General features: G+C 41.7%; 1 protein-coding gene across 2 annotated transcripts in view; it reads right to left on the bottom strand.

Moving 5' to 3' along the window:
• Positions 1-12,507: 12,507 nt before the first annotated feature.
• Positions 12,508-19,218, bottom strand: part of KLHL3 (kelch like family member 3) — an 80,511-nt gene continuing 73,800 nt past the window's right edge. Inside the window, exons 14-15 of one of the 2 annotated variants that reach the window (XM_060240414.1) lie at positions 18,843-18,986; positions 12,508-17,327 (exon numbers count right to left, since the gene is read on the bottom strand). In XM_060240414.1, the coding sequence (XP_060096397.1) occupies positions 17,299-17,327; positions 18,843-18,986 (173 nt within the window). In that variant the 3' untranslated portion in view covers positions 12,508-17,298. The remainder of the gene's footprint in view (positions 17,328-18,842; positions 18,987-19,218) is intronic. The other variant, XM_060240413.1, reaches the window with a different exon arrangement.

The raw sequence follows: 19,218 nt of genomic DNA, 5'->3' as shown, positions 1-19,218 counted from the left end.
AGGATTGTTTGCAGCGTGGCCATTCTGAACTTCTGGTACAGAATAAATTTGTTCAGACTCCGAAGATCCATGATAGGCCTCAAGCCCCTGTCCCGTTTGGGGACCAGGAAGTAGCGAGAGTAGAAGCCTCCTGTCCTGGCCTCCAAAGGAACTACCTCTATGGCTTGTTTCTGTAGGAGGTTGGTCACCTCCGCCAGCAGAGGTGGGGAAGGGGGAGTGGTAATAACCACGGACTGGTTCGGGGTCTGAACAAACTCTATTTTGTAGCCCTCTTTCACGATGGACAGAGCCCACCTGTCTGTCGAGATCAACTCCCAGGCAGGCAGGAAAGGGCGTAGGCGGATGGATGAGATGCCAGTGGGGATAACGATGCGTGCTTGCAGGAAGTCAAACCCCCTGCTTCTGGGGGCGAGCACCCTTGGACTTGCTAGTCAGCTGGGTTCCGTAACGACTCCTGTTGTTGCCAGGGTAGGAGGGTCGTTCAGTCTGCGAAGGACGTGGACGCCATTGTTCAGGTGAGAACTTTTGATAGGGTTTCCTCGACCAGGGCTTAGGCCATTGCTTGGACCTGGTAGCCTTGGGGGGAGCCTGGACACCCAGATTGCGAGAGGTTTTGACACTCTTGTCGAACTCCTGCAGCGCCGTGTCAGTCGTGGTGCTGAAGAGCCCATCACCCTCAAAGGGCAAGTCCTCAATGAAAGACCTAGTGTCCTGATGTAAAGCCGTCGACCGCAACCAGGAGTGGCGACGGATGCAGACTGCGGAGGTGATGGCCCTAGCTGACGCCTCCACCATATGTTTTGCTGCAGTCAGTTGCTGTCTGGCTACAGCAAGACCCTCTTTTTGCAGATTTTTTGCAGCGGCTTTCTTGTCCTCACTCAGTGAGGAAAGGAAGGGGGAGAGTTGTTCCCACATGGCATACTGGTATCTAGCCATGCAGGCTGCATAGTTAGATACCTTGATGCCCAGTGCTCCCGCTGAATAAACCTTGCGGCCCATCCCGTCGATCTTCTTCCCCTCCTTATCGGGTGGGGAGGAATGAACCTTCCGCGCCTTAGAAGAGGAGGAGACGACCACTGAGTTCGGCTTTGGATGGGTAAAAAGGAACTCAGCTCCTGCCTCTTGGACCTTATACATGTGGTCCAGCCGCTTGTATGAAACCGGTGTTGAAGATGGTCTCTTCCAAGGCTCCTTAACTGCCTGGAGAATCACCTTGGTGACTGGTAAGGCGACAGCTGTGGACGTGTTCCTCTGCATGATATCGAACACGTTGTCGTCCACGATGGGTTCTGGTTGCGTCACAGGCAAATTAAGGGTGGCTGCAATCCTTCTTACAAGGTCCCCATATGACTTTAGATCTTCCGACGGCGAAATCGGAAGATCCTCGGCCGTCTGGGAGACCGGCGAAGGCTCCACATCTTGGTCCTCGCTGTCCGATGCCGACGATGAAGACTCTCGGTGGGCAGAGTGCTCCGACAGCATCGGTGTTAGCTCTCTCGGCGGAGATTGGGCCGGTGGCGATGGTCGTCGATGGACATCGAGTGGAACCATGCGTCGTTCCGGGGGAATCGACACCGATGGCTTTCGGGATCGATGCGATACCCTTGACATCGAGAAGAACTCCAATTCCTGCTCCCATTCTGGGTACTCTTCTGGGTACCAGTGGTAAGATTGGTACCGGGAGTAAGGAGGTTGCCACCTGCGCTGTTCCCACGGTGGTATCGGGAACCGGCGAGGTGCTTGGTAGGGCTCCACCTCCCTTCTTTCTCGAGACCTCATCCGGATCGGCTCGATGATCGGTGCCGAAGCGTCCAATTCTGATGTCGATCCGCTCGGGGTACGCCGACGGGAGCCCGATGACGAGGACCGCTGGGTTAGGTCGATCTCATGGGCCTGCTCCAATGTCGACTGGCGTGGTTGGGTCGAAGGGCTGTGGCGCGGAGAAGCCAGGATCTTTTTTGGCGGTGCGAGAGTCACCGGTGTCGATGCATCGGCCGACGGGGAAGGAGTGCGGGGTCGCTTCCGCTTTTCCTTCGCCTTCGCCTTCTTAGGAGCTCGGGTCCCCGAGTCCTCTCGGCGTTTTTTAGCAGGCGTGTCCACCGAACCCTCATGGGGACGTTTTGTGGGGCCGCGCTCTTCCGGCAGCTCCGTCAGAGTCAGTGGAGCAGCATCAGCTGATGCATGCTCTTGTGCCGGGGTGTCCGTCGGCTTCGGTGTCGAAACGGTCGCCATCGATTTTTGCGGGCGAAGCGCCGATTCGGTCAGAGCCGCCGATAGCCAAGCCGCACGGTTCTTCCTCATCTGCTTAGAAAAGCGAAGGCAGTGCGGGCAAGCTTCTACGCGGTGTGCCTCTCCCAAGCACAGCAGACACAAAAAATGACCGTCTGGAGGGGCAATCTTCTTCCCGCAAGCACGACAGCGCTTGAAAAACCCCCAGCGACTGTCCATAGACAATTAGTTGCAAAAAACCGCTCAGAGTCGTCTGAGGGGAAAAACTGGGGGAAAAGGAAGGACGGAGCACCCCGAAGGGTAAACCGACCAACAATAGGGAAAAACCTCTCTCTCTTTTTTTTTTAACAACTAACTAACTAACTACTATCTAACTATCTACACTAAGAAAATAAGAAACGGGCTAAGAAAACGAGAAGAAAGGCAAAGCCAAAACTCTCACCGACCGGGGAACAGGAAAGGTAAACCTCTCAGCGCAGCGGTCAGAAAGGAACTGGCGGGATCCCCGCGCTGGCACCGGTGGGCATGCGCACTGGGACGCCTGCGCATGCCCATTGGCGCCGAGCGCGGAAAAATCCTGGGCTTTTTCAGGTACCGATTCGGGGATCGGCGCAGGCGCACTATCCCATGAGTGTGAAGCACAGAGACCACGAAGAAGATCCTAACATGGTAGAGATCAAAAATCAAATAAGAATGTTACAACATAAAATACATGTGATATATTTGGACGAAATGGAGAAGAAAATGAGATTTGCATGGCAACATTTTTTTTTTGAAAAGGCAAATAAACCTGGAAGGTGGTTAGTGTATAAAATCAGGAAAGAGCAGGAAAAAAGATTGATAAATGTTTTGAAAGATAAGGAAGGGAAACAGAAATATCTTTCACATGAAATTAAGCAAATTGTCAAGGATTATTATACACAGTTATATAGTAGAACTGAGATTGATGAGTCTAAACAAAAAAGAATATCTGTCAACTAGGGGTCTACCACCATTAAAAGAAGAATAGAAAAAATTGCTAAATAGTCCAAGAACAATGCATGAAATTGAGGAAGCATGGAGTAAACAAAAAAAGAATAAATCAGGCCCTGATGGCCTTCCTGCAGAATACTACATTGCTTTTAAATAATGTCTTTCACTCCCATTCAAACATCTGATGGAATATATATGGGCAAAAGCAGATCTACCAGAGACATGGCAACATGCAAACATAGTTCTTATTTCTAAAGAGAATACTGACTTGGAAGAAATTAAGAATTACAGGCCCATATCCCTCTTTAATGTAGATTATAAAATCTATGCAGCCATTTTAGCAACAAGATTAAAAAAGATCTTGATAGATATAATACACCAAGACCAATTGGGATTCCTCCCTAAAAGACAAATGAGGAACAATATGAGAATCATTTTAAATGCCTTAGAATACTATGAGACCAATCCAGACAAGCAGGTGGTGCTGGTTTTACTTGATGCGGAAAAAGCTTTCAACAACTTAAATTGGAATTTTATGATAGAGCAGCTAAAAATAATGGATTGTGGAGAGGAGTTTATAAGAATGATTCAGACCATATATAGTAAACAAAAAACCAAAATTATACAGAACGGTGAATGCACTGAGATAAATCTATTAAAAGGTACAAGACAAGGATGCCCTCTATCCCCTTTGTTATTTATATTGTCATTAGAGCCCTTAACTTAATGATTAGGAAGAATAATGGTATCAAAGGATTTAAAGTGAAAGGGGAGGAATACAAAATACAAGCTTATGCAGATGATGTTATATTGATTTTGCTAAACCCATTGGAATCTATTGACAAAGTCTTAATTGATTTAAAAGAGTATGGCCAACTGGCAGGCCTGAAAGTAAATAAGCAAAAATCTAAAATGTTAACTAAAAATATGACAGACTCAATGATGAAACAGTTAACAGAAAAGGCTGGTTCCAATGTGAAAAGAAGATTAAATATTTGGGAATTCATTTAACCAATAAATGTAGCACTATTTATGAAAACATTTGAGGCTTTTAAAGGAGATAGAAATAACTCTGAAAAAGCGGGGAATTTACAGCTGTCTTTTATGGGACGTATCGCAGTAGTCAAAATGGTTATTCTCCCCAAAAACATGTTTTTATTTCAGACTATAAATATAGTGTTAAGAAAAGATTTTTTTGCAAGATTAAACAAAATAATTATGTTTTTTTATATGGCAAGACATGAAACCTAGGATAAAACGTAAAATTTTGTGGGATAAAAAGGAAAATGGTGGACTGGCCCTGCCAGACTGGAAAACATATTATATGGCCAATGCAATGGTTTGGTTAAGTGAATGGATGAGATTGGAGAACAAAAGAATTTTAGCAATAGAGGGACATGATCTTAAAGTAGGATGGCATGCTCATATGTGGTACATTAGTAAAGGGCATAAGTATTTTAGTAATCATTTGATACGTAAGTCACTGCTGGTTTGTTGGGGAAAAGTAAAAAAGAAAATATATAGTAAGGTCCAAGATGGCTTTCTCCCAACAAAGCTTCTATACAACCACAATTGTTTACAATGTCAAATATTGTAAGATATCAAGAGTTATTAAATGAAGATGATACGTTAAAAACGGTTGAAAAGTTAGGGAACCAAGGCATAAAAACAGATTGGTGGTTAACAATGCAGATTAAAGCAAAATTTAACAAAGACAAATTAATTGGTTTTAATAAAGGGAATTTTGATTTCAACAAATTGTTAATGAGTAAGGAGGATAAACTAATAAAAAAATTATAATTATCTGATGCAACTGAAATTGGAGGACGACAACTGTGAAAGAAGTAATGATAAAATGGTCACAAAACATGGGGGGAATATAGATTTAGAGCAATGGGCACAATTATGGCCGATCAACTGTAAGATTACTAAAGCGGTAAATTTTAGAGAAAATGTATTTAAGATGTTTCACAGGTGGTATATTACACCAGTTCAGCTAGCTAAGATATATCCAGGATTATCACCAAAGTGTTGGAAATGTGATGAAAAAATAGGCACATTCTACCATCTATGGTGGACATGCAGAAGGGCAAAAAAATATTGGATCAAAGTTTATGAACTCCTTCAAGGAATGTTGAAAACGAAAATCCAGTTTAAACCCAAACTTGTTTTATTAAGTCTGGTTAAGAAAGACGTTGTTAAGGAAGATGTTCACCTGGTAATACAAATTCTCATCGCCGCGAGAATGTTATATGCACAATATTGGAGACTAGAGAAAACGCCAAATAAGGGAGAATTAATAGATAAGGTTTTACAAGCTGCAGAAGCAGAAATACTTATGGCAATGGGAAATAAAAAAAATGGCTAATCAAAGATGGGGGAAACTGTATGAGTGCATACAAAATAGAGTTAAAGATGAGAAATGCAAGTAAAGGGTTAAAATGTGTAAGAAATATTTAATAGAGGAGAAATATATGGAAAAGGAAGGGCTGGATTGCAAGAACAGCAAGTATCGTAGGAAGTTATGAAACAATCCACCTTTGCTCTCTGTTTTAATAATTTTGTGGTTCACTGTACTTTGTTGTGTTTGTTTATTTTTACCTGAATTTGATTTAGGATACAATAACAAGATGTATGGTATAAAGATGTAATGTAATTGAAGAATTTACAATCAATAAATTGTTTTTTGTTGGGAAAAAAAAGAAAGAAAAGAAATAGATTTTCAAACAGAATTCCCTAACAAAATTGGTAGCAGGGGATGGTTTTTGCCATCAAGCTGGTAGTTTATAGCATGGACTGTTTTTTGAACTCTAAATGATTTTTTAATCTGGATCACCTTTGAGAGCATTTAGAAAGCAAGCTGCAATGCTGTGCAGTCAAGTCTTATTTTTAAAACGACGTCCTTTTTTTCTCTGGCCATTACTGAGAGCATTCTGACTTAAATGAGCTTCGAATTCAGATTGTCTCGATCTGGAAACGCTGCTACTTTTGTCTAAAAGCCTTAAATGTGCTAGAAAGGAAATTTTTGGAGCGTTTTAACCCTTTTTCTGTGAATTATGTCAGAGACCTTGGAAGAGCCTTGCTGCAACCACGCCCACACATTCAGCCGCCTTTTCTCTCAGTGAGGAAGGAAGAATTTTTAACCCTGTCCTGCCTGATTGCTGTGAAAAATGTCGAACCCAGAGAGAGGAACCACTGGACCTTCTGTTTCCACATCTGCAGGAGCAGCAGGAGCCACTGGATCTTCTGTTTCCACGTCTTCAGGAACAGTCACTGCAAATCTTGGTTTTGGTACCGTGAGTAACCTACGAGTAATAGGATTTAGTACCCTGAAGTTAACTAAGAATAATTTCTCATTCTGGCTCTTGCTCTTAACGCAAAGACTTGAGATTTATGGAGCTGAAAGAGTTTTGTCTGAAAATCCCCCTGAGAAGCAAGAAAAATCAAATTTTAAACGGCTAGATGGTTTTGCAAAAACTCTCATTTTAGAGTCTATTGAGGCATATGAAATTTCTGAATTGCACACTCTTAAAACTGCAAAAGAAATGTGACTTAATATATCTCCTTCACATATACTGCTATGCCTCCGCCCTTTCTCATTTGCCTGTCCCTTTTAAATGTTGTATCTCTGAATCCTAGTATTACAGTTGTGAGAGTCATCACACCAAGTTTCAGTAAGGCCTATTATGTCATAGTCTCCTTCTTGTATTAGGACTTCCAGTTCCTCCTGTTTGTTTCCCATACTCTGTGTGTTAGTGTAGAGACATCTGAGTCCATATTTTATGCATCCTGAGGGTTTAGTTTCTGTACATACCTGCAAGTTAACATTACCTAGTGTATGCACCACTCTCTGCAAAGCTTCAGTGTTCTTATCCCCAATTTCTGGCATCATACGAGGCTTTGAATTATTGTCTTGCTTCCCCCCTACAATTTAGTTTAAAGCCCTCCTTATAAGGTTAGCAAAGCTGTTACTAAACACACTTTTTCCTTCCATCGTAAGGTGCAAACCATCTCCTGATAGAAGACCACCATCTTGAAAGCGTAAGCCATGGTACAGAAATCCAAATCTTTCCTGATAACACCATCAACATAGCCAGTTGTTTATTTGAAGTATTCTTCTTTCTTATCCTAAGCTACGGCCTTCAACTAGAAGAACTGACGAGAACACAACCTGTGCTCCCAGCTCTTTCACCTCCTGACCCAGAGCCACATAGTCTTTTCTAATACATTCAGGGCTGTGACTTGGTCTCCAGACCCCTCACCATCTTTGTTGCCCTCCTCTGGACATGTTCTATCTTGTCTATATTCTTCTTAAATTGTGGTGCCCAAAACTGAACACAATACTCTAGGTGAAGTCTAACCAGAGCACAGTGTAATGAAACCATCACTTCATGTGATCTAGACACTATACTTCAGCAGCAGTAGCAGCAGCAGCAGCAAAAAAAAAAAATGCTTTCTATCATCTTCATTTAGCTCAAAAGTTGGCTCCCTTCCTTGACATGGCTGATTGGGCCACATGGACCCATGCCACAGTTATCTTAAGGTTAACCTTTTGTAATGCATTCTACATAGGTCTACTGTCAAAGGCAACCCAGAAACTCCAGCTGGGCAGAACTCAGCAGTTCAGTTATTGAGAACTATGCATATTACACCAGTTCTGCAGTTGTTCTGTTGGTTACCATTAGTTTTGTAGATTTAATTCAAAGTACTATCACAAAGTTTTTCCTGACCTAGGACCCACATGTCTTAAGGACAGCCTCACCCAGTACACCTCATTGCAGCAGTGGCACTCACCTGAGAAGTCTGCTGACAGTCCCACCCTGCAAAAGGGTTAGATCAGCAGCTGTCTGTACTTAAAGTATTCTCTGTTATGGTTCCACTTTGAGGAATGGCCTGCCTGAAGTGGTCAGAAAGGCTCCCACATATTCTGCAGAATGATAAAATGGAATTGTTAAAGAGGGCATTTTTAATAAAGAATAATAGAATCATAGAGTTGGGTAATCTAATCCAACCCCGAAGGAACTGCCTATGCTCTGCTTCCTTCTCCTTTACATTTCCCCCCAGCAAGCTGGGTACTCATTTTACCGACCTTGGAAGGATGGAAGGCTGTGTCAACCTTGGGCTGGCTACCTGAATCCAGCTTCCAGCGGAATCAACCTCAGGTCGTGAGCAGAGAGTTCAGACCACAGTACTGCAGTACTGCTGGTTTACCACTCTGCGCCATGGGGCGTAGAGGACAAGTTAAATACACACTTAACTCTCTTCCTCTGAAATCTCTGGGCTTTGAAAGTACATACTTTGGCTGGTTAGTATGTATATTGTTTTGTTACCTGAAATAGAGGATGTATTAGATATTAAACTGATAAGAACAGGCTGACTTCATGGAGAATATTTGCACAGCCAAAATACAGAGAATCGTTCACACTTATTCCGAATTGAAATGTACACAAATGATACTGGTCATTAACGTGTATTGTAATATTGCTTCCCCTTTAAGATCTGTATCAAAGGCCTGTCTTTTGACTTTTAAAGATCTGGTAATTTTGGCTGTAAGTATTTATATTGTCACGATGCTTGTAACAAAATGGTGGCGGGTAAGGAGATATATATGAGATGTGAAGACATTCACTCCCCCCCCCCCCGCCTCAAGGGGAGCTGATCTCTGCCATCTGTAAAGCAGTTGTAATTCTGAGTTATCTCCAGCCCTTACCTGGAGATTGGCAAGTGGTTCCCCAGGAGGAAATGACTAGTTTGGAGGGTGGAGTCTATGGCATTGTACCTGAGAGCCATTGTAACAGACAGACAGCTTTATGTAGTGGTTAAGTGTACGGACTCTAATCTGGGAGGACCGAGTGATTCCCCACTCCTGCACATGCACCTGGTGATGTGACCTTGGGTCAGCCACAAGTTCTCTCAGGGCTGTTCTGCTCAAGAGCAGTTTTGGGAGAGCTCTCTTAGCCCCACCTACCCTACAGGATGTCTGTTGTGGGGAGAAGGCAAAGGAGATTTGTAAGCCACTCTGAGACTCCTTTGGCTGGTGAAGGGCAGGGTATAAATCCAATCTTTTCTCTTCTTCTGTCTGAGATCTCACCCCTCCTGAAAACCTACCCTTTCCAGTCTCCACCCCTCAAATCGCAAGTAATTTCTCAGCCTGGAGTTGCCAACTGCTATGTCACGCTGGCTGTCATAAGTGGGGCTGCTGTTGAACAGGAGCAAGCAGCCAGGCCTAGTTAAGTCATGCCAGTCAAAAGAATAATTATGAGGGGTGCATGAAGAAATTATGATGGTCACACAGATGATGAAACTCAGCATTCCTTTTCTTTGCAGTGCATTGTTGCTGCCTTTTCCTATCATGTTCAGCCTTGTGACATTTAGCATCAGTGTGAGCTTGTGGTTTAATCTGTTTTTGCCTGGCCTGGTTGTGTTATGGTTTACCATAGAGCAGGGGTGTCAAACATGCAGTTTGGGGGCCAAATCAGGCCCCTGAGCAACTGGCTGTCATCTGCTTCCTTCTCCCTATATCTTGCTTCCTTCTACATAACAGCTTGCTTTGCAAGGCTTGCTCAATTGCACAGGAGCTACAGAACATAACCTCTGTTTTCTCCATTGACTGAAGCTCCTCCCTTGGGGAAGGCAGGAAAGAGCCAGAGCTTCCTTTGCCCAGTTCCCTGGATCCCATGAGAGAAATACAAATAAAGCACCTTTAAGCCCAATGAGTGCTAACATTTTAAGCATGTTTTAAGTTTTTAAATATATATGTTTGTTTGTGTTCTTTATAAAGTTTATATCTCTGCTACCTACTCTTAAATAGATACACACATGGCCCGGCCTGACATGGCTCGGCCCAACCAGACGTGGCCTGGCCCAACATGATCTCTTTTATGTCAAATCCGGCCCTTGTAACAAATCAGTTCGACACCCCCCCTGCCATAGAGTATGCACCTCAAGATGGCCATTTTCTGTAAGAAAACTGATCTGACTTCAGCTTTTCATCTTCTCCCATGACATTTTATGATACACATGGCCCAGTCCAACAAGGTCTCATTTATGTCAGATCCAGCCCTCATGACAAACAAGTTTGACACTCCTGCCATGAGTCAGCTGCAACTTGATGGCAACCTCCCTCCCCCCCAAAAAACCTATGGATTCTATGGGTACTATGACTGCCAAAATTTAACTAATATTGCAATCTTGTGTGTGCAAAGTGCCATTAAGTTGCAGGCAACTTATAGCAGCCCCTAAGGGATTTCAAGGCAAGAGAGAAACAGGTGGTTTGCCATTGCCTGCCTCAGAATAGCAACCCTAGACTTCCTTGGTGGTCTCTTCTAACCAAGTATTAACCAGGGCCAACCTGTCTCAGCTTCCAAGATCTGACAAAAATGGAATTTATTTCTGAGTAACCATGTACAGAATCGGACTGTACATTTCTTGAACCTTGGTACGCTAATTTAATTAGTATACCATAGGCGTAAAGTATGAGGGGGCTAGGGGGCTGCAGCCCCCCCCTGGGATTTTCCCACCCAGGGCTAAGCCCCCGCTGGGCAATCATCACAGGACTTGGGGCTTCAAAGGCATGAATGGGGTGATAAAGGCTGTGTGTGATTTTCCCTCTGAGTTTCAAAGTCAGTGAATGACTTTATGAATGACTTAATGACTTAAAACCCAAGTTCAGCTCCTTAGAAATGCTAATTGAGCTTCCAGCAATTGTCAAGATAATAGTGACACTCCTTTGCCCTCCACTTTTAATGCACCAACAGTCAGACTGCATGCTCTCTTTGGTGAAGTGTTCCCTCTAAGCTGAGTTAGCGTGAGCTAGCTCACAGATTTTTAGCCTCCAGCTCACACATTTTTGTCTTAGCTCAGTAAAAATGGCCCTAGAGCACAATAATTTATGCAGTAGCTCACAACTTTAATGCCAGTAGCTCACAAAGTAGAGTTTTTGCTCACAAGACTCTGCAGCTTACAGGGAACATTGTTGGTGGATTCAAAATACTTGCTTGGTTCCAATTTACATTTTGGGGGAAAGTGAGATTGAGTGTGGCCATGAAGATCAGAGACCTTTAAGAACAAAATTTGAGGCCAGTGGAACCTTTAAAAACCAACCAAGTTTTATTCTGGGCATCAGCATTTGTGTGCATGTACACTGCTTCATTTAGATTCACACCAATTTATTTTATCTGACATGAGCCTTTTTTTTGCTATTAATCATTGATCTTATTTATTGTTTTGCTGCTGTTGGTTTTATCATGTGAGTCATCCTGAGCCCATTCTGTGGGTAGGGCAGGATATGTTGAATACATGAAATGAAATGAAAGTTTGATTTCTGAGTATAAGTGAAAAATGAATGATTTAGGGGAGGGACGGTGGCTCAGTGGTAGAGCATCTGCTTGGTAAGCAGAAGGTCCCAGGTTCAATCCCCGGCATCTCCAACTAAAAAGGGTCCAGGCAAGTAGGCATGAAAAACCTCAGCTTGAGACCCTGGAGAGCCGCTGCCAATCTGAGTAGACAATACCGACTATGATGGACTGAGAGTCTGATTCAGTATAAGGCAGCTTCGAATGTATGTTCAATGTTCAATTTAGGTGTCAGGTCTCGGTATCAGCAGCAGCAAAAAACTGCAGCATATACTGAACCCAACATATAGTTGGTGACAGCCAGTTTGGTGCAGTAGTTAAGTGCGCAGACTCTTATCTGGGAGAACTGGGTTTGATTCCCAACTCCTCCACTTGCAGCTGCTGGAATGGCCTTGGGTCAATCATCACTTTTGTAGTTGTCCTTGAAAGGGCAGCTGCTGTAAGAGCTCTCTTAGCCCAACCTACCTTACAGGGTGTCTGTTTTGCAGGGGAGAAGGTAAAGGAGATTGTGCTTCAGGGTAATCAGAAAACAGCGGGGGGGGAGGGAAATGTTCCCCTAAAGCTTTTCTGTATTGCCTTTTACCGTCAAATTTGTGACCATTAGTTTGTCCTATGCACATGATATGTATATTTGCAGATCTTAAAGTGACTATTCTAAAAGTGAATTTCAAAAACAGGTCACAGCAAGAGACCTCTGAGATACCACTATAACCCCTGGCCAACTCCCACCTTTTTCTGGGTTTGGCCCGGTCCATGGGCATTGTTGGGGGGAGGGGTGCTCTCTAAATTTATGGGGAGGGAGCTTCTCCATAAATTCATAGGTATTGATAATGGAGGTCCCTCCCTGTGATGTCACTGGATCAAGTGTCTCTGGCTGGGCCCTAGCCCACCCCCCCTCCCCCCCGGAAATTGAAAAGTCTATGCCCCTGATATAGAACACAACTGCATTTACTTGTTTTATCTCAGTCTATTTTATTTTTTAAAACTGTGTATCCAAGAACTCTTTACAATCTTATTAGTCTTAAAACATATCTATACAATATATTTACAAATACAACTTCTTAGCATTTATTGCCTCTCTACAGAAAAATAAAATAATTTAGAATTTGAACAAAAGGATGTATCACTGAATTTTTATGTCTGCACTATATTTCTCAAACACTATACATTTTGAGCAATGCAATATTCAGATAGTTACAATTTTTACAAGACTGACAGGTTACCCCTTTAACTGTTAAACCAAACCAGTAAGTGGCATGACAGTGGAACAGAATGGTCATATTCAAACAGTGCTATTTTAAAATCAAAATTTCACATCGTATACCGATGTTTCAAATAAACCAACTGGTATTACATTGCAACTTGTATTACTTGCCCTGTGGGGTAATGAAAGAAAAAATCTTGTAAGCTTTAGGGGCAAATGCAGCAGTTTGGTAAGCTCCCTAAATAATAGAACGTACAAATAGTGCAAAAAAGAAAAAAGAAAATTCCCCTTGCGTTGTTGCGCAATGCTACAAAGCATCACAGTCATATATAAGAATCCAGTTGAACCAAGTGGACTGAAAATTAGCTTTCCTCAAGCCAATTTAAACACAAAATTTAAACAAAGTAAGCAGTTAATTCAAACACTTTAAAAAACTGAAGCAGCAAAAATAGCTTCATTTCTGAATTTTTTTTGTATAAATATATCAACATATCTCCAAACACACATCTGCTTTGGGCTGTGAATGAAAGGAGCCTGTCCACACGAATGTCTCCTTTTCAAAAGCTAACCACGCAGAACCACTACCATCTTTCTCCAAGCTGCTCTTCCAAACTCCCACAAGGTCAAAAAGCAAGTTAGTGATTTGCCATGAGAGCAATTGAATGGGAAGCCCAGGGGAAACACAGTATTTGCCAGCGGCAGTTTACCTTTGCTCTTGTGCTAAATACCCCCAATTGCTTTTTGAACTCAAGAGAAATTTAAAGTCCATTTTGCAGAGTATTGTGATGGAAGTTTGTGTGTTAAACAACTGAACGGTGAGATAGAAAGTTGACAAAATAAAGTAAATAACCTGAAAAAGAAGGCCTGCAAACCATCTAAATGTACATGTGCACAACGCACACACAAGCAGACCTTTAGATACAGCTTCTAGGATTATACTAGAAGTAAACTCCATCCAAGAATATTTGCAGAACTTAAACCTATGATATCATAAATAAATGTTCTGAGGAAACTTATAAAAATACTGACAGGACAACCAAACTTGATGCCACCATTAAATTACCTTCTCTCATCAGCATTTAAGAGTCAATGCACAATTCTGTTCAGAAATGAAAGACAGAAATTGACTATACACTATCTTTGTTTGGTGTTTGAACTAACAAGCAAGCCGCGGATCAATAAAAGTAAAAGTTATTTAATTTTATTTTAAAAATCCAGCCATCTATAACGCTATTAAGAGGTAACGGTGCACTGTTAACATTGAGTCCTGCAGCGTTCTTTTAACGAACTGAAGAGGAACCAAAGGATTTTCTACCTCTTTTTCATGCAAAAATATACAAATCACCATACATAAATGGCTGATGAGAACTGGGCCCATGGTGTAAGGATTAGACACTAATCATAATGCCACCAGAATAAAGATCCGAGAACTCTTTAGAATTATCTTACAAAAATAGCTACATTAAAATCTGTTAGATCTAAAGTTATATTTTTCAAGCCCTGTTAAAAGGCAATCTTTGAAAGGATCTGGCTCAGTTGCTCAGAATTGGCACAGTAAAAAACATTAAAAATGCACACACAATGTAAGGTACTTTGAAAGCACTTTAAGGAGCTATTGCAGCTGGTCTGTTGTGTAGCAATTATTAATATTGCATAGCTGAAAAATGAGGTCACTTGACTTGCATTAGCTTGCAAGTTTACACATGGAAGGAGTGACAGACACTGTTTGATAGTAAGTGGATCTTGGCCAAGAACGAAGCCATTCAGAAGAGTCCTGACTGTTTATGAACAGTCAGCACATTAAGTGGCTTTTGTGATTTTTCCAAAGACTATAAGAAAATACAGGTGCTGTTTTAGAAAAAGAGCAAAGACACTCACAGCACATCTAACAACCACTTTGCAGCAGTCCAGAGTATAAGCCAAGTTAGCTCAAAAATGCACTACCTGTCAAAGCTGCAATAGGACTGGCATATAGCTTTGATGGCCAGGGAAAACAAGCAGATCATTCGCCATCTATGTGCATTCGTGAAGACACCTACATTATCAAATGAGGTGTGTGGTCTATGAATACATTGATTCCAAGGGCACTATTAATGGGTTTGATGTCTCATATGTAATGGCTTTGAGTGCCAGTCTACACATTACACATTGTCCACCTAGAGTTCAGTGAAAACACTGATTCTGCATCTATTAACTCTGAAAGCTAGAACCAATGACCATATGGACTCTAGGCATAACACGAGAGCCTCCACGCCATCAGACACTCCTGCATGTACTCCTGTTTGTATCGAGTCAAGATTTCAGGTAAAATGAGTATTAAGAGGCAGATTTCAGAGGAAGTGAAATGGTCTGTACCATATCCAACCACCTTTTGCAATGTCCCTTGCTGCACATATCAATTAACACATTAGAAAGAATGAGATAGCATAGCATATCCCTTTTATTGATGGGCTGAAGCTTAGAATGAAGCTCTGTCACTTCATTCAGCCTTTTCATTTTACTCTTTGTGTAGACCATGCCTCATACATGGAGACTGGATGTAGGGTCTCCACAAAAGATTTCCCCCCTCCACCCCCGCCGGAAGCAAGTCATTGTAAGAACTGCCATTTTTCTCTGAAAAAGACAGCAGACAAGCATCAGACTCAAATATAATTTAAAGGGAACATGTCATTTCTGTATGTCCATGCTTAGAGAGTATGTTTTGAACTGTGATATATGTGTCTCAGTACAACAGGTATCATAAGAAACAGCACTGATATTTTAAATCAATCATTGCTTTTAAAAAATTCAAATTAATGGATATAAGCCCTTCACATCACTTGTTAAAAGCAACCAGATAGATTTTCTTTCTCATTGGAAAAGAAACAGAAAACCTCTTTTGCAAATATGGGGAATGAGGGCAAGAGAAGGAATGGGACACTTTTCATTGTTTCCCTCAATTTTTGTTGTTGTTGGATTTATCAATGCAAAAGTGATAACATTAAAACTTTTTGGTGAACAAAGATTCCAGTTTGATCATTGTTTCCAATAGAAAAGACAATGTAAAGTTCCTAGACATGTATGTAGAGATGTGGAATTTTTATTAAAAAAACACACACATTAAGAACCCTTTCCTTTTAAAACAAAAGTTCAAGTAGTTTCTTTATACATATGCAAGAACACAAACAGGGGGCAGGGGGAAGGTAGCTGCTAAAGCAAGTTGTAAGAAAAACATCCATATGGTGGAAACATCAAGATACCTACAAGCTTTTACTATGCTCTTGGGCAGCTACTGATGTTCAGCCAAATATGAGTAAGGCATATGAGAGGGTAGATGGATTCTGTTGGTTCAATTCAATTTGCATTTACCACATTATTTTCTGGACAGTCTGCTGGCCATCTAGCTGAAGTCCTATTTGCTCAGAAGCTGCTAAACTTTGGCACATGATGATTACATCAGCACGACTCAGGGCTTAGAAGACTTGGCACATGATGCTGTTTTCAGAGCCTGGTGAGAACCTCAAATCTGCCACAGGATTCAGGTGCTTCTTGGGGGGGGGGGGGTGGAGAAAATGTTATATATGTGTACTAACATTTAATGACAAATGAAGATATGTTATTGCAATAAATTGTTTAAAAAAATGAATTCAGGTGCTTCTGGAACTGGTGGCAAATGCAGTAGATATTTCAGAACATGCTCTCATGGTCCCTAATGCCTCTGAAAAACAGATGGACTTTGGATTTTCTGAACTGCTAGTAGTAGGCAAGAGGCACAAAATTATGACTCCCCTCCCTCTTTAAAACATCAGCTTTGAGCAGAATTCATTTTGAAATGGATATAAACCCCTTCTGAGCCCAGCATTCTTATGGAGTGATTGGTCTTTGGGAAGCTGAAGTATGCTTTTGGCCCAGCAAAAGACACTTCCTGGCCTATCTGAACCTATATACAAAACAGCTATTACTAATGCAGTTCTGTGACTAGGATGAAAAGTCACTCGATGTACACTTTCAGTGCCCTAGTTCATACATTTACAGTAGTCAGTTTGTGTACACAGGACAAACACAAGACAAACACAATGAACTGTAAAAGCCAGAGCTCCCAATCTATTTCTTCCAGGTCCTTTTGATCAGTGTTTTAAAAATTCCAGTCTCATTAGTAGATTTCTCTAGCAGATGTGATAAGTAAATAGGAAATGTGTTCTAGAATGTGTAAGTGTGTATGCAGACTTCAGTAGTGAAGTATTCCAATATAACATTTCTCCCAGTCATATATTATAGAGAAACATTTTCTTTCACTTTGGGAATTCAGTTCAGACTAAACTGAACTGAATCCCAGCTGTACATAAAACAGCTGATTGCACCAATAAAAATAAGCAATGCCATATTTCAAGAATATGTTCAACAGCAGGGCGTTTACATGACTGCACTGCCCATCACTGGGCAAAGGCTGATAGTCTTTGCATACACCTGTCTGGCGAAGAGACAGGTATCTGTATCTTCCAAAAGCCACCAAGCTGGACAGGCATTCATTTCTCTTCCCTGCACTCACTTCAGCATGTGTCACAATGGCTTGTGGATCACAGCAACGCCTGCAAGACAATAAAATATACATTGACAAAAGGCATTCAATACAGCTTTGGGAATCTATTAATTTAAATACTTTTGTGCTGCCTCTCCTGCTAACCATGGTGACTTAAGGTGGCTTGCAAAAGCTCTATCTGTTGCTGGATGGCCACCCCGACTCCGCCCTAGAGAGCTTGGACAGGGCTCTGGAGGCTTTAAAATTGCTAAACTACAACCTATACAATGCCTACCTTTTTAACTGTTCTGTTTTTAATTAATTTCTAATTGTTTTGGTTTTTGTAATTTATTGTTGCGACCTGCCCTGAGCTCACTTGTGGGAAGGGCAGAATATAAATCAAAGGTGGGGTAGAAATCTAGGGAATGTAAGTCGGCGGGGACTTAACCCACAAAATGTAATCAAGAACCAAAAAGGTAAGTTAGAAATCAAGTAAAGGGCCAATTGCTAAAAACATATATATCCTAAATGTAATCAAAAATACATTGGCCTATAAATGTTTTTAATCATTTGACAAATGCATGTATTTTTGATTACACTGATATATATGTTTTACGCAATTGTCCCTTTACTTGATTTCTAAGTTACTTTTTTGGTTCTTGATTGGCTTCAAAATTCTAACCTGAAGACAGAAAATAATTTACATTTAAACATCCCCAGATAACCACAGTGGGGTAAAATAAGAACAGCCATGACCTGTCCTCCAGGAATTAACTTGTCTTATAAAGCAACTGCCAAATGCTCACCTAGAAGAACACCTTAGAATGCTTACAGAAAGACAGCATAGATAGGAGATATGAACCCCCACCACTCCTCAGGAAGGACAGAGCCACTACCAAAAAATGATCACACCTGGGCTTTGGCTAGCAGGAAGGATTCAAGCAGGAAGCATTACCCCTAGGAGGGCAAGAGGGGTGAACAGGTGCATAAGCTCTTGTCTGCATTGTGACTTGTGGAATGTCCCAGATGAACTGCTGATTCCATTCTTGGCACAGGCAGCAGCAACACAGCAGACAAAAATGCTACTTACTTGGCTTGGATTCTAGGAACAAGCTCCACATGTGCTAGATATGATATTTACTCAAATGCAAGACTGTTTATTTTTTATAGTATGCCATCAAAAAAGGGGATGGGACTTGCATACAGATTACACATATCCCATAATATTGTGTAACATTTTTTAGGGGTCATCTTAAATTTAGGGTCAGCTTCCTTTCAAGCAGTTCTAGAGGAAGAGGAAGCACGCTCTAAAGGGGGAAGACTGTCTACACTGCATGGAACTCATCCACAGGATCCAAGCCCTAACTTTTACACCATGAATTTTAGTGATGGACACCTATAAGATTTCTGCTCATCACTCAGCAGCATGTGAAAGGCAAAGGATCTCCTCACAAGTGAGGCTTCACTCATTGGAACTGTCATTAAGGAGTAACTCTACCAACAGCCACAGCTTTGTACTTATCACAGAACCATAAGAAGTTACCTGCTCACATTTTGTTCTGATTTGGTTCAATTTAGTGCTTACCGGCATAACTTCTTCCAGTGCTCATATTAGTGGGTAATAATGTCCATTTATCAGTGACTGGATTATAATATTCTACTGATGCCAAATTGCATGAACCATCATCTCCTCCAACCACATAGAGAAGCCCGTTGACTGCACACACTCCTATGGATGAAAACAGGCTATTTTAAACCTAGGCAGCTCAAGAATCCAGGCTAGATGCACTAAGGAAACTCAATGTATGACAGCGGCAAAAATTACATGGCTAATTTTTATAATTTATTAGGATGACCTGATATACTTTCGTTATTGTTGCGGATTTCAGAATAGGTGGACAAGGCTGAAGGGACAGGAAGGGGGAGCAATAGAAGAAGAGGGAGCTAGAACTAGGCAGCCG

Source organism: Heteronotia binoei, chromosome 5, assembly GCF_032191835.1.
Source record: "Heteronotia binoei isolate CCM8104 ecotype False Entrance Well chromosome 5, APGP_CSIRO_Hbin_v1, whole genome shotgun sequence".
Classification (NCBI taxonomy): Eukaryota; Metazoa; Chordata; class Lepidosauria; order Squamata; family Gekkonidae; genus Heteronotia; species Heteronotia binoei.
This window is presented reverse-complemented; position numbering and strand designations above follow the sequence as displayed.